Below are 16,054 nucleotides of genomic sequence, written 5' to 3'. Positions count from 1 at the left end.
GAGTAAAGCCTTTGTCCTGGAGCAGTCAGGATGTCTAATGCACCTAAACAGTGCTGGTAAAGGCCTTGTTTTGCTGCTGCTTCACCTGAAGAGTACTTATTTCTGGCAGCTCTCATGCCACTATATATACAGGAGGAGGAGGAGGCAGAGAGGACCATGGGACACTGTGATGCTGCCATGGCACAGTTCTCAATGTGCTGCCCTGAAGCCAGCACTACTTTTTGATATATTTAGAGCTGGACTTCCTTTAGGCCCTGGCAGTAAATGTGCAAGGGCTCTCTATAGGCCACCCTCAGTCTACTTCCTAAGTGCAACCAGTCCTGGAGCTGCAGACACACATTGGAGACCATTTTAGACCCACCTAGTAGCCCTACTGTTTAAAGGCACCGGCAGTAAGGATGCCTCAGGGATGGTGTCATGGTATTCTAGAGCCTTTTCAGTCCCAAACCAGTCACTAGCTACTTTGCTGGGCATCAACAAGCTGCTGAGGTCACTTACACAGAAGCCAGACAGAGATTGTCATACTCCTATCACACACCTGAGACAGAAGAAACACACAGAAGAAACGATCCTGGTGCTGCCCCAGCTGAAGCAGACACCCTTCCCAAGCAGCTGAATTGTGATAACCAGCCCCAAATGCTGCTGATAGAGGCATGATCCTCACCTGAGTGCCATCCTCCCCTTCCCAGTAGAGCAGCTCATATTTAGTAATGCGCTCCTGAGAGGCAGGCAGCCACGTCAACAGGATGCGTGTATCAGACTCTGCTTCTGCCTGGAAGTCAGCTGGCTGGGCAGGAACTGGGGACCAAACACATGGTTAGTGCCAGGAGGCAGATGCTGGGAAAGAAGTTGCATGGTTTGTACAGTCTGTGTTTTGCCTTGCAAGGATCCTTTTTCATTCCTTCCGGACCCTCCCTTCTTCCCTCTCCCCCGTACTGTGCTTTTGGGACAACCCAGGCAACAACCAAGCACCTCTGGGACCCAGGCAGGTGACGCTGGGAACTGTGCTCACTTCCAGCTCCTGACTGCATGCCAGCTCCTTCTGTACTCAGACCCCAGAAAGGCCCAGTACAGTTACACAGGGGACAACATCCATGTCCAGGACCTTCTTTCACATTTTTAGCACCGTACCCCAGAAAAAAAGCCCCGTGGTCTGTGTTGCTTACACAGACCTTGATACCAGGACAAGCTTACAGCTTAAATCTGATGGCTGTGGGGCAGGGATGCCACTCCGACATGCAACTATTTGGGCACCAAGAGCGGTTGCAATGGTTGGTGCAGATCAGACACACAGCTGAGCTGCACACCACTGGGGCGGACATGCAGCCATGGCACTTCACTCCATACGTACCTCCCTGCTGTGTTTTGACCTGGATGATGTCTGAAGGGGGTCCGTCACCCACTGAAGTAAATGCCAGGACGCGGATGCTGTAGGTGGTCCCTGTGATGAGGCTCCCCACAGTGGTGAGGTGGCTGTCATCAGTGTTGTGTTTCTGCCACATGCTCAAAGGCAGATGCGGGTCAGTGGTATAGTAAACGCGGTACCCTCGGATCTGTCCGTTTGGCTCCTCTGGCTGCTCCCACTGGACCAGCATGGTGCTGGCGCTCAGCATCCGTGCCTGGACTTTGAGGGGTGGACTTGAAGGAGCTTGCTCTCCTGTCCGGGCCTCAACCAGCTCACTGGGGGGACCCCTGCCAATATTATTGACTGCGATGACTCGGAACTCATACTCCGAGAAGGGGCTGAGCCCACCTATGCTATAGCGAGTTGTTGCCACTCCATCCACCTCCTGGAACTGACCCTCCAATGATTTAGGCTTGTACTGGATGACGTAATATGAAATGGGGTCAGAGTTGCCTGAATCCCAGGTGAGGGTCACGCTGGTAGCCGTCGTTTCAGTCACTAATGGCTCTGTTGGAGGTTTTGGCAGTGCTGCAATTGGAAGGCAGAGAGGTGTGATTTAAATAATTCAGTCAGCTCAAACCCTGCTATGTGCACAGGGATAAAAATGGAGCTGCCACCTCCCATTAACATTTTTCTTTAAAAGGCAGAAATCATTTCATACTCTAGAACATGCATTTTTATATTACCATATATTGCTTGAAGTGGTTCTTAATGGAAGGATAAACAGAGCAATCATGTTATTAGACGTGCTTGACGCAGTTACCAGCAGCAGGCTACATAAAGGTTATTCAAAGGGGATGCAGGAATGTTTCTATCATGGGGGTTCAGCTGGCAGTGGGAAGGTGTCTTCTGGGCTGGGCTGGGCTGGTCCCTGAAGGCAGTTGTACAGCTGATTTACAAAGGGATACAGTAAAGTGATCGGAGCACCACAAGTCATCTGGAGCTATGCTCCTGCTTCCACAGGACAACATCTTAGGCTACAGAGAGTTCACAGACAGTGCTGTTAGGATGGGTGGATGGGGGAATGCCTTATAGGTCTTAAAGTCCACTCAGGAGGGATACAGCCAGAGAAACTACCAACTTCCACATCCAGTATTTCATGGGTGGTGTGTCAAACTGCAACCAGACAATAAACTGTTACACAAGAACTCTGTGACACTGACACCTCTGAAGTCTTAATGAGAATACAACTACTGCAAGGACACATTTCCAGATTTGCCGTTTTACCAAAGAAACAAGAGTGTGTGAGAGAGATTTTCAGAGTACACAAGTACTTTAAGACAATAACTGAATTAAAGTCTACAGTAAGTTTAAACCTCCTACAAACCACTCAAAGTCATTAGTGACTTGTAACGCAGCTGTGCTTGACAAGGAACTAGGAAAAACGTTCAGCCCAAATTGAGATCCTCAAGTACTTCGTTCTTTGGCAAAGCCATCAGGTTCCCAGTTTCCGCATGGTTCAGCTGAGGAGGGCAGGCTCTTCAGCCCAGGAGCATACCTGCTCTACGTGCCTGGGAGGATGCCATTTTGCAGTGCTACTACAATGTGAATACTGAGAAAATCAGTGAGGGCTGAACTGGCATGGGTGGGAGGGGCACGCAACCCACAACTAGACACCACACCACTACCCATGGAGGGCTCAGGGAGGGCAAACACATCCCACCCAATATTACAGCCTGAAACAACACATTTCCTACAGCATCCAAGAAATTGGCAGCCTCCCTCAAGCTTTCAAGGACAGATGACACTCATCCACCCTTCCCTTTGGAGAGCTGGAAGTCTGACTTGCCAGCTCTTGGGTGTGCAGCCTGCATGTGAGCAAAGGGCAGGTCTGATACCTTCAATGTGCTTCCTGCAATCAGCTCTGCGTCATCTTGCTTCTCCTATCTGCCCTGTAAACAGTCTACTTACCAGCAAGCACAGGAGAAGCAACACTGGGCAAAGGAGTTAGGGACAGAGAGAGTAAGATGTCCAGAGTGAAGGTGCAGAAAAGGCAGACAGAGAAACAAGGAAGAAGGCAGAGGGCTGAAGGAGTGGAGCAGACTGCTCCCTGTCCTGGGGGCCTCTGCAGACCTGGGGCAGCAGTGGGTGTATCACGTCCACCCAAGAGCGAGCAAGGCAGAGTTGTCGCAGGTACAAAGAGGTAAATACTGGGAACGATAAGTGCAATGGTGCAGTTCCTGCCTCCTCCCTCCACATCCAAACCTCCTCCCCATCATGCCCCTTTCTTCTATACACTCTTGGGTATGTACTACAACCAAGGCAACCTCTGAGCTCTATAAGAAAATGGGGGCTGGAAAAGGTACTGACTAGCAGGTGCTGTGAGTAAACAGAGTGGTGTATGGCTAAGGTTAAAAGCATCCTCTGAACAGCACCAGGGAAAAGAGAATTTGCTGTTAATCTCCAGGTCATAGAGGGGTAACACTCAATTCTGTGATCTGTTCAAGCAGGAACTCTGCACTGAAGGTGACCAAAGTGCATGAGGGGGCCTGCAAGAACAGAGAGACTCAAAAGATAACCTATCTGTGGAAACGTGAGCTACAAATCAACTGCAAGGAGAGGAGGAAAGGGATAGTGGAGACCTGCTTGGCCCCAGATGGGAAAGGCAGGACATGTACTTCAGCCTCCCACTGGGGAGCTGTCTGGGTCGGCTGCTTTGTACCCAGCGGTCAGCAATCAGCAATAACGTCCTCTCTGGGGCAAAGCTACCTGTGAAATGGCAGCAGGAAGCATGCCTTAAGGACAGCAACAAAAGAAAAGAAAGGGAAAGAGGCAGAGCAGTAAGGGAAAAAACCAAAACTGACAGAGGAATATGCAACAATTTTAAAACGCGTATAGGTCCTCCCTGCATGGGGGGAGGATGCTCATTCTGGTGAGGCCCACAGACACCTCACATTGCTAGGATTAACCTTCTTGTCCTGCTCTTACTGCAAGAGGACATGTCTGTGCAAACAGCTCTCTGAGTGCAGACATCCACAGACCCCTGCCCTGGGACAGCCTGTTGCTGTGCGGAGCTGATCCTGTTGATGCACTGAACAAGCCAGAAATTGCTGGGATGAGCACAGACTCAATGAGGTTCCCTCACAGCATAACAGGGAGCTAGCCTTCCACAAGCCTGTTGCCCATCATGCCACACGCAGAGGAAATAACCTCCAAACCAAACGCTATACTGTGAGCTAGAAAAAAACGAAGTTATGGGTTTGGGAACCTTCCTTGCAAGGTGGAAAAGTCACAGGAGAGGAGACTGCAGTCAGTTGGCTGCACCCAAAAACACTCTGGCAAAGGGCTATACCGCTGAAACCAAAGTAGGGGCACCATGAGGAATAATTCCTTACCTTTGACAGTGATCTGGGCTGTGGCTTCAATCATGCCAAGGGAGGAGATGGCCACGCAGGTGTAGTTGGCAGACTGCATGATGTTATTCAGCTCCAGGACATTCCTACCAACAGGCATCTCATCCTCTTTGGTCAGTTCCTCCACACCAGCCATCCACTTCACGTAGGGCATCGGAGCACCTACTGCCACGCACGTGAGGTTCACGCTCCCACCAGGCATCACCTCGTGGTTGCTTGGAGGGATAGAGAATCGAGGAGCAACACGCCGCACTGAAACAAGGAGGAGACAGCTAGTAGGGTCACAGAACCAGCAGAGAGCACCCAGTTGCATTGTGGGGGTATGTGAGGGGGGTTCAGCGTTTTTGCCTGTCTATGCCTCGGGACAGATAAAATGAAGTGCAAAAGCTGTTCACTGCTTTGCCAAATTACACGCACTTTTCTCTCCTTCCTTAGCCACTGGCATCTTATTAGAAGAACTCATTAAGGGATAGCTCAATCCGTTCCCTCCAAACATAGCCTTTTGAAATCATATTACTAACATGAAACATTCCTCCATTTAAATTACATCCCTCTAATTAGAGAGCATGCACAAATGCCAGTCACACACTCTCTCTGTGCAGGGCCCACTGAAGCTCTGCAAAATGGAATTACCTGCTCAATTTATTAGCTCTAGAGTAAAGCTAACCATCCCCTAAACCTCACAGGTTTTGGGCAGGAGCAGCAAAAGGGTTTCTTTCTGAATTAGCACACGTGCGCTGCTAAATAAAATATAATTCCTTTCAAAATGTAACTCAGGTTCTACCTTGGCTCAGAAAAAACAGTCACCAGAGCTGCATGACATTGTCAGGGCCTGAACAGATCACCTTGCTGGGCAGGAGAGAACTAATCCTGACAGATGTGAGATCATATCCATTTTGACAGAAGAGAGCTGGGCTGGCAGAACCCTCCCCACCTTTGTGGCAGCACTTCGGGAGATGTATTCCTCCTTATTTCATTGCACAGCTTCTCTTCATATCAATCCCTTGCTGGGTATTTCATTCAAGACTTATTTGTAAGCAACTCTCAGCTACAATAAAGCTCTAAAGCTGCCTGCCATATGCATTCCCGTCAGGAAAATGACACTGAGAAATGAGGCCCCTTCTTCAGGGTTAGTGTTATGGGCCTATTTAAGCAAGGGTAGAGAAACAACTGTGCTCGGTAAATCTTTGTCTCCTCTGGGCAAGCTCATTTTAGTCTGTAGTTAAAAAGTGAAACTGCTTGAATGTGTCTCGCCCAGCAGCCCTGCTCTCCTCTAGACTCCTCCACCAGAAAGGCAGCCCCAGAGCACTGGCTGGGTTCACAGTGACCGGCTCCCGAGGAGCCTCTCCCTCCCGTTACACTTCTCCATCAGTGCGCCGGGCTGGCGGAGCAGCGAACAGCCGCAGCACTGGCGGCAGGTGGAAATCAGGCAGGAGCCTGAGCGGTGCCAGCTCACAACACAGTCGCAGGCACGATGGGCCCCATGGGCGCTGCAGGTCGGCGGGGACGCAGCTCTGCTGGCCTGGCTCCTGCCACCATGGTGTCTCTGCAGACAGTAAAGCTGCTGACAGCCCGGTGGGCCGCAGAGGTGTCAGCTCCGCTTGCCAAGCTGACTCTCCCCAAATCAAATTTCACTAGTGCTCTCTTTGATGATTCATTCCCAAACCAACAGGCTTGCAGAAATAGACTGAACACAGAAGCTCCCACGCTAGCATGTACAACAGAGCTAAGACTTCGTGATAAATCAGACAATACTGTCAACATGGTGTGTGTACTACACATCGTCTCAGTGACAAAACAGGGCTCATTAGCTCCTTACCAGCCAGGGGAAGGATAACTTGCTTTGCCTTTTTTTTTTTTTTTTTTTTTAATATGTCTAAATCCAAAGTCTTGCCGGTTGTTTCTTTTAATCAATTATTAAATCTCAAATCAATAGCTACACGAATGATCGCCAGTGAGGCGTTACCTGACTGACAGGGCAGCACTCCCCAAACAAGACAGAACTGAAAGTGTACTCAAGTGCTACGCAGTCATGAGAATACAGAGTTAACCCGATGGATATGGCAATGGTTTAACATGATGGTGTGTATTTCCAACCAAAACATCCCAGCATCATTTGTTAAAGAGTCAGGTTTTGTTTTCCAGTGAACATGGCGTTGAATTATTCCAGGTAGAAGCTGTTCAAATTGCATCCCCATTCAAGGACGAAACCCACCCACCCAACGCTGTATTAAAATAAAAAAGAGCAAACTTCAAGGATAAAGCCATAAGCGTGCACAGAGCACTCATGCACATGCACCAGGCAAACAGGCTGGCAGGCACCGGAGACCAGTACAGAGTCAGAGGGAAAGCGGTGTGAGAGCACGACAGGGAGAGGGAAGGTGCACAGGAACTCACGTACAGGGGCATGAGAAGACACGAGGCTGCAGGACAAGAGGCCATGCAGGAAGGTCAGAGCCCAGCATGCACAAACATATTTTGACTCCCAGCCCTGTGAGACCAGAGGCAGCACAACCTGCTGCAGACTCCCCTGCACCCCACTCTGTGCTCCTGTGTCAGGCAGTTTTCAGGGTGCTCCTGGGGCCATGCTGAGCGCCAGCAGTGCTGTGTCCCCCTTGCTGTGTCCTGCAGAGGCAGTGCCTGTGGGTGCTGCACCTGTCTCTCCCCAGGGAATCCAGCAGCCCACTGCCCTCTGCTCCCTTGTGGACAGCACAGGGGAGGTGCATTTCAAAAGGGGTGGGGGCTCTCTCAGCAGCACTTTGCAGGGTGAAGGGAAGGGCTGAGCCCCCTTGGAAGTGGATCTCCCCTGTCCTACCCACAGGGGAGCAACAGATATGGTTGGTACACTCATGTGCTAGGGGAGGGATGAATGGCAGGGAAAACTCTCCTGCAGGTCAATCCATACAAGAGGGTGGGCAGGCTGCAGCATCGCCAACCTTGACATGGGCCATGCTTCCTGCACACCGCAGCCTGCAGCATGCCAGGAAGCTGCGCAGGGCCTCAGCTCTCAAGCCTGGCAACAGACAAGCAGTTAAGCAGGCCCCTGTGGTGTATTTTTGCGACCCAGAACGGCTGAGCCGGCCTCCTCTCATTAGTACTCCGTCAGAGCCGCTAAGATGGGCTTATTGCTCTGCACTGGAGAGCAGCAGTGTCCAAGGCACTGCACCTGCTAAAAACGGATGCCATGTGTAGGGGTCAGCTCTCAATGTGGGAGGCAGGAGGGGGTCAGGGCAATGCCTTTGGTGAGAGATCTGGCCTGCACAACACTCTGGCAGGAGTGTATGCAATGGAAGGGATGGGCTCCATCAGCCTCCCATCCTCTTGGGGGATAATTGGCAGCTTCTTGTCCCAGTCAGTACAGAGGGAGAAGGGGAGATGCTGTCAGTTAGCATTAGTGAGAGCTGGCAGAGCTCTCACAGCAGCTTGCAGAGCACCATCAACACATTCCTCAGGCTCAAGTCAATGATTTAAGTCGCTTGCTTTCCTAGCATGAGAGTCTGGTAATAATTTAAATCAGTGTAACTCCTTAAAAAGAAGCATTCTTAGAATTTCTGTCCAATTTACAAGTCAAATCACATGGGCTAGGCACAGCCCATGATGCTACCTTAAGTGCTCCAGAAAATTTTGTTGTTCTTCATTTATTGCAGCAATGAAATTTCCCTTTTATTACAATTTTCTTGACAAGAATTTGCAATTTTTTTTTTTAATCTTCTTTTTGGATAAAGATCAGAGAAGGTGGTTTGGAGGTTTTGCAAGAACAGCACAGGGAAAATTGCTGTGAATATTAAAATGATTTCAATGGACAATAGTATAATTCAGAGGTTTAGTGAAACCAGCAGACTGTCAAAAATGAGATTCATTGTCATTCATCCCAAGAACAGGCATCGTAAGGGCTCTGTGCTGCTCCACTATTCAGCATGCCTGCTTGTAGTGACTGTTTCCTGGGAAGTGAAGTGAAACCCCAGACTGGTGAGCAGTGCAGCACAACCTGAGCCTGTGCCCTGGATCCCACAGGACAGGGAGAAAGGACAGCACGGAGACTGGTTTCCCACTCACTGGGGGAACTGTGGGGAGGAAGGAGGGGAGCAGGCAATACAACAGCTACAAAGGTTGAGACTGAGAAATGCTAATAATTCAGCATGCATTAACATGCACATTCCTTGCCTTGAGAGCAAAGAGCATGAATTGATTGCCCGGCTCCTTTCACTATGGGAGAGGCTGTTTCCTAATGTCTCAGGTTGCCTCTGAGGGTGATGTTATCCCCTTGGAGAACCAGGGACCCCCACTGTGTAGTGCTGCTAGGGAAGGGGAATCCAAATTGCTTCTCCCCACTGGCTGTGTCGGCCACAGTACAGCTGAGCAAATGACAGCACTAACACCCCTCTCTCTAGCTTGCAGAGATACAGGGACCTCCACTTGCCTACTCTTGCTTCTAGGTTTCCTTCCTGCCACGCCTACCCGGCATCGAACTCTGGGCTTCATCTTCCCCCTTCCTGGCACCCCTATCGCAGGGTCACTGGGTGCTGCCCCATGGTGATGGAGATGTGCCTGTGCTTCACACTTCTCTGCTCCTCTCCAAGGCAATCTCATCTGCTCTGGTCCCGCACCATGTCCCGACATCCTTCCCTTTGCTCCTCCTCTGCACAAAGGAGCAGCAGTCTGAAGCCCTGTTTGCTCTGAAGGAGGACCAATACTGCCTGGGCTGCTCTTCCCCAGCCCCTAGCCCAGCAAAGGCGAGCTCGGAGGGCTCTGCTCTGACTTCCCAGCTGGGATAAGCAGTAGAGTGTGATGCAGGGGCACATCTTTGAGAAGGTGAGACTGCCTAATTTCATTGCTCCAGCCAGGCAAATTGGATAATTCTTGGTGAGCAGGTGTGCTCTTGCCTTTGCCACACTGCTACCCTGCCCCAAAATCCCGCCTTCCTCAGGAACCACCTCCTCAGAGTCAGGAATGAGTGTATTTAGGAGATATCCTCAAACATCATCATCAGTCTGCATGGTTTACTCATCTGTAGACACCTTTCATCTTTCCCTAGTGCTATCATTTTAAGGAAGGACTTCAAATGGAAAGGCAGTTGCTGGAGTCTCACAATCTATTGACAGAATCAACAGCAGGAGAGAAAAAATTGGAACCAGAAAAAAATGCATTTACAGTCTAATCTTGTGCTCAAACAATGCTGTACTATTTATGCTCCCAATGCATCCCTGAATGCTGACATTTTATAGACAATTTCCAAAACAGGGCCTTGCCATTTTTGGATTATATTTCAGCTATAACTTTTAGGTCTAATTATTTGCGCTGACAACCACATATAAAAGAGGATATATCATTACAGTGGTGCAGCACTGGAGACACATCAGCATTCAGCATACTGACATACTAATAGCAAAGTAAGGGAGAGCAAGATTGTGGAGCTATGCAATTTGCATTCACTCTCTGAAATTTCTCTGATGAAAATAACACAACATTAAGGAGGGGAATAAGAGAAAAGATCCACTGTATCAAGATAAAATACTCGTTAATAAACAACCTTGTAGCAGTCACAGTGCAATAATTAAATGCATGGTTTAGCAGTACGCAGTTTTAAGTAAAGCTGGAAAAATGTAAGATGTAATTATCAGTGCCAAACAAATTATAAGCATGGCAAATCCCAATGGAATATTTAGAAACTAATTTCTGGCTTCACATTAAATATTTGCGTACGTGGGTATTTTTGGTGGGGTGGGAAGGAGGGGTCGACACAAAGAATGCGAAATTATCTGCTCCCACTGGCTTATATCCATTCTCAGCTGCCTCCCCTCAGCTAAACCATGCGGCTAAAACGTTTAAGTGCCTTGTCAAAGGTTTATTCTCCAGAGGTGCCTGAGCCATCACAGCGGTGCTCCAAATTCACTGAAATCTGGGAGGCTTTGGGCCTTGGCTTCAATTTCTTCTCTTTTCTTCCTCGTTCTCATTTTTCACCATTGTCTTGGGCTCAGGTAATTTCATCCTCTACGAAATCTATTTTTAGATCTGTTTTAGAAGGTAAACAAGGGCCCTGTGCCTCAGTACGATCTAAATGAGAGCACGTTCCAGGGACAGAAACGGGAGTGAAGTCAGTGTACTGGAACAACTACTATGACAACTTGTTAAAACTTGTTCCAGTAATGATTAGAAGATCAGCTCATGCAGCTGCCTGATGCTATGTGCAAGAGGAGCCAGGGTCTCTTCTCCGTACCACCCAGGAGCAGTGCTGGGCTAGAGAGCCACTGCAAGCATCCTTCTCCTTCAGTGTGTGTGGAGAGACGGACCGCATGGTACCTGTATGGTGAAGAAGTCATCTCTGGAAACCAGCTTAGGATGCCTGCCAAAACCACCAGCCTTCCTCAGCATGAAATTATGAGTGCCTCAAGCTAGTTCTGGAGCTAGATTCAATTTAAAAGCTGGAGTTGCCTTTCACTATTGTCCTTTATTCACCTCTGGCGCTCTGAGGGCAGCGGGACAGATCAGGTTTTGCTGAGTGTCTATGAGCTCCTGAGCACGTCGCCATGGGCCTCCCTGAGCCATGCCACGTAAGGCTGAGGCCCCTGCCAGAGCTCCCTGCTCTCCTGCCAGCAAGAGAAAAGACCCAGCCCCAAGGAAGAAAGGAGAGGCAGACCTGCTCATGCAAAAGGCCCTTGTCCAAGCACGGAGAGCTGACCATCCCCCAGAGCAGGGACTGCCAAGGAGCAGGGAAGCTGCCTCAGCACGAGGTCCTCGCATCTCTCAGCCTGCTGCCCTACGGCAAGGGAGGGCAGCATGCTGGTCCTTCTCTAGCTGAGATCAAAAGTAAGCTTTTTGCCTCTAGAAAAGTTAATTTTTAAATTTTTAAAGCTACAGGAGAAACTGAGGAACCTGCTCTCCCTAGCAGCTCGTGAGGAGACTGGAGATCATTCTGATCTCTGCTACCAAAGACTGCTCTTGATCTCTGGCCAGAAAACAGCAGCAGTTTAGAGGTATTACGCCGGCATCTAGCACAGGTAATGGGTTAGAGAGGGACCCCACATACATACAGTAGCATGCACTTCTTCCCACCCTACCTTTGAAGAAAACCACCCTGACTTGTATTTGCATGCAAAATATATTTTGTGCATTTTAAATCTCAAGCAACAAAGGCATGCAAGCAAAGTATCAATGCCATCACCAGAGTCACAGCAAACAGTAAGCAGATTTCATCAGGCACACTGTGGCCGTGCCTGGAAGGGAGCCAGAGTCTGTAGGGCCTCCTCCCCCTTTGGGGATGGCTCTCCTCTCCCTACTGGAAAAGTCCCATCTGACGTGGCGTACTGTAGATGGATAAGAAGTGAAAAGGACCAACCTTCTCGCTGATCTGAGAGATGAAAGTTTGTTTTGTTTGATGGCAGAGTGCGATGAAGATGAGGAGGGAATAAAAAAAGACAAGGAAAAACACAGAGAGTAAAAACAGGCCAAGCTTCATCTGTCCGCACACCACTGAAACGACAAGACAAGACTACAGAGGTCAGCCATGTCTTCCCACCGTGCACACACACCACTCCATGTCACGGACAGGAGTGCGCTGCACTCGCACTGCTCTGGCCCCGGCCGGCCCCTTCGCCTCCTGACCCGCTCGCCGCTCCTCCAGGCAGCGCGGAGGGGACCGCACGTCCCACACATACTCACATGGAGGGTGCTCTGGGGGCGGCCCTGCGCTGGGCCAGATGCTGGAAGCACAGACACGTTTACACATGCAAAACACTCACACACAGAGCAAAGGACTCCAGCCACCACACAGACTGATGTGCTCCCACACACCCACTCCAGCTATAAAGATGATGGCATAGGCACTTTAAACCCATTGAGCACACACTGGGAAAAGCATATACATAGATCCGAATTTTATCAAGTATGAGAGAAATGTTCCAAGTGGTGAATGGAAAATCTTCTACCATGAAGAGCTGTTCTCCCTCTCCAAACAAAGAGCTAAATGCAGCAGAGAGGTATTAGGCAAGTGACAGACATGCGCAGTCTCAGCTGGGCTCAGTTTCGGGAGAGCCTTATTGATACACTGTGCTGTGAGTGAGAGCTGGACAAGAAATCAGAAGGACAAAAACACCCAGAGAGAATTGAGCAGGTCCCAGTTTTTGTTCCTGCGGGAGAGACAGTAGAAGGTTAGTTGCATTTTCCTTATAGACAAAGGAGATCTTATTTCTCTAGCAGGAGTGACCTCACTCCAGCTACAGATTTGTGGCGTATCAGCTGTAATGGAACCCTCGCTTAGAGGATACAGAAGTGGATTTGATAGTTAAAGACTGCTTATGAGTCACATTTTTGATGGGGGAAGGAGAAGGTGGGGAGAGGAATTTGCTTTCCAGCAGAAACACTGCAAATTAGACAACAGTACATGGCATTATACAGTGCAACAGTACAGTCAGCCATTCCCAGCAATTAGAGGACAGGATTTTAACCAACACTGACATGGTACAAACCAGGCAACAAACTGCCAATAACAGCTACTACAGTGGCCTACGAAGTGTAATGGAGCTTGCAGGAGAACAGCGAAACAGTTGTTTACATTTCTTCAATTGAACTGATACCAGGGGACCAGAACCAGCCAACTTGGAGCTTAACCGGCCCATAAGCAAGGGCCACATCCAGTGAGGATCACCGCCCAGACATCCCCAAAACAAACAGTCCCAGCTTAAGGCCCAGGTTTCCTCTGTCCTGCTTCAGACAGTGGAATTACATCTTCGTCCACAAAACATGAACATAAGGCTCATTTAATCCTGTGAGACTCTGTGATGGGAGGGAACCTCTTTATTGCTGCTCCCAAGCCACCACTTTATTTCCTAATCTAATGGAGTGTATCGCATCTGCATGGCCTCAGCAGACAGCAAGGGGCTTCTGCCTTCTGCTCAGCTCTTCCCAACAGGGAGGACTTGTTTCCTGCCCTTGCCCAGGAAGGACAGTGCTTCTGTCAAAGCAGGCGTACCCGTGGATGGCTGCATTTCTGGAAAGCAGAACTAACAGGGCAACACAAACTCCAAGTGCTGCAAGCATGGACCAACCTGCTGCACCCGCTGGGACTGTGTGACTGAACAGCAAGAGGCTGGTGAAGGGTGTATGACTGGGGGATGATGCTGAAACGGCTACGGGAACACGCATCCCTGCTGCAGAATTGCAGAAGCTGCAGAGCCTCCCCCTGCCCTTGGGAAGAGCTGATGGACCCCAGCCATAGCAGGGGGATTCGCTGTGGTGCCACTGGGCCTGCCCGGGGGCGAGGTGAGGGGTGCTGCTGCAGCTGGGGGACAGCCAGGAGCTTTGTTTTCAGGAACCTGCCGGGGATTGCACTGCATCAGTGTGCATGAACAGGAGCAGGCTCTGGCGGTGGCTTTCCCCACGTGTTGACACTTCAGATTAGAGTTGGAAAGGTGAGGAGACACATGTGAAACACGCTAATTCAAACAGATTACTTTCTGGTCTGTCAAACAGGAACAAGTTTGGGGCCTGCTATTTGTCACTAATTGCTGGATTATCTCTTAATCTCTTATTATATTAGTGGCTTATGGGAAATAAAAACCAGTAGCAGGCTATTTCAGAACAGCTATAAGGCAACAGGGAACACCTGGGCAGAAAGTTCTCTCTCCTTTCCTTTTAGTTAATACTTAAACAGCTGCTGCTTTATCTGAGATAAACCTGATAAATTGAAAGTTTCATCTCCTTATAGATCCCATTTACACGCTCCCTTATCTCCAGTTCTCTATCCATGTCACTCCTAAGCTAAGAAGCATGTTTTTACCAACAGTTTTTCAGGTTTTTTTACAAAACAAATGACTGAGCAGTGACAGTAAATAATGTCTGCCCCCTCCCAAGTAGGGACACAGGATTTTAGGCTGGGGTTACCCAGAACATCCCCTGTGCAGAAAGAATACCACAGCTCACTAGGCACACTACCATGTTCCCACAAACACGAGCTGCCTAGCAGCTAATTTACACATGCCAGTCTGTGCAAAACAGAGCAAGTCAGGTCACAGCAGAAATGCCACCAGAGGATAACAAACTCCAGAAGGTAAAAATGGGGCTCTTTTTGAGATCCAAGTTGAAACAGCGAAACAGCAAAGAGCGAGGCTGTTTCAGAGACGTGTCTGCCAGCCCTGACTGTCAGATGGCTCCAGCGCTCTGCAGGCAGAAATTCCCATGCTGACTGAATTTGGCTTTTACTCTGCCACAGACATGCTCATCTTATGCAGCAGCAGCAATACTCTAACCACAGCAGCTTGTTGCAGAAAGAATGAATTTGGGCTTATGGGAGGTTCTGCTTTTGTGTATTCTTGGGCATTAGCTCCCTGAAACAAGGCAGGGGGCTGTGGCCAAGATACGAATGCACAGGTCTGAGAGTTTAGATCACTAGCTCAAACAAAGGAACACATTTCTAAAGCTTTCTGGAGTCGGAAGCTAATACTTTCCTGAAAGCAACAAGAAACTTCATTATCCCAATTGGCTCTGCAATTCTGCTGGGAGTTGCGAGCATCTGTCCTGTGCTGAAAACCCTCTGGTGCTATGCAAGATATTAATATGAAGACAAACCTGGGCACTTTGGAATCCAAAAGACAGAGAGGTTAACAGAAACCCAGATGGGGATGAACCTGTTCCTGCTTATCTCCAAAAGCACATCTTGTGTCTCAAGGACTCCACACAAATCAAATTTTATCCTTTACAGCTTTTAGAGGTATAGAGAAACAAAAGGACAGATTGTCTTTTTTACGCCAGATTACATGAGAGTAAGACAACCTCCCATTATATGCAATGAACAATGTTCTCATGCCACAGTGACGAGTATATTCCATCCTAGAGAGACAGACAGGATGCTCAGGGCACCCAACCATCGTTTCCCATTCACAGTGCACACACATGCATGCATGAATTCAATTAAAAGCAGAAAACATCAGAGCACCAGAGGTGGATATGCTAACCCTTTGTGCAAGTGGATATGGAAGGGGAGGGAACAGACGTTTCATCCACACAGATATGCAGGCCTAATTATTCCACAGACGTCTGTGCAGGTCATGTGGGGAGGAGAGGGAAATAGGTTTCAAAGTCCATTTCTGTGTTGTATTATTATGCACTGAGCCACCAGCCACTCTCCTTCTATTTTCCATAAAGGTCATTTTACAAATAATCAGACTTGAGCCTCGCACTGCACTTTTAACCGCCAAAGGACTTTGAAGGAATAAAACTGTTAAGCTTATTTAGCTGAGTTCTATAAAGCACACTGAAATCTTTAGTTGAAATGTGCTAGCAGGACAAAGAATTATTATTT

General features: G+C 48.9%; 1 protein-coding gene across 14 annotated transcripts in view; it reads right to left on the bottom strand.

The window, feature by feature from the left end:
• Positions 1 to 16,054, bottom strand: part of PTPRF (protein tyrosine phosphatase receptor type F) — a 391,845-nt gene that overhangs the window by 71,756 nt on the left and 304,035 nt on the right. For 8 of the 14 annotated variants that reach the window (XM_040609904.1, XM_040609908.1, XM_040609906.1 and 5 more), the window contains exons 8-10: positions 4,741 to 5,010; positions 1,352 to 1,933; positions 665 to 798 (exon numbers count right to left, since the gene is read on the bottom strand). In XM_040609904.1, coding sequence (XP_040465838.1) covers positions 665 to 798; positions 1,352 to 1,933; positions 4,741 to 5,010 — 986 coding nt within the window. Of the gene's footprint in view, positions 1 to 664; positions 799 to 1,351; positions 1,934 to 4,740; positions 5,011 to 12,094; positions 12,107 to 16,054 lie in introns of all 14 variants that reach the window. The other 6 variants (XM_040609901.1, XM_040609900.1, XM_040609907.1 and 3 more) reach the window with 1 other exon arrangement.

The sequence above is a fragment of the Falco naumanni genome, chromosome 11 (assembly GCF_017639655.2).
Source record: "Falco naumanni isolate bFalNau1 chromosome 11, bFalNau1.pat, whole genome shotgun sequence".
NCBI lineage: Eukaryota > Metazoa > Chordata > Aves > Falconiformes > Falconidae > Falco > Falco naumanni.
This window is presented reverse-complemented; position numbering and strand designations above follow the sequence as displayed.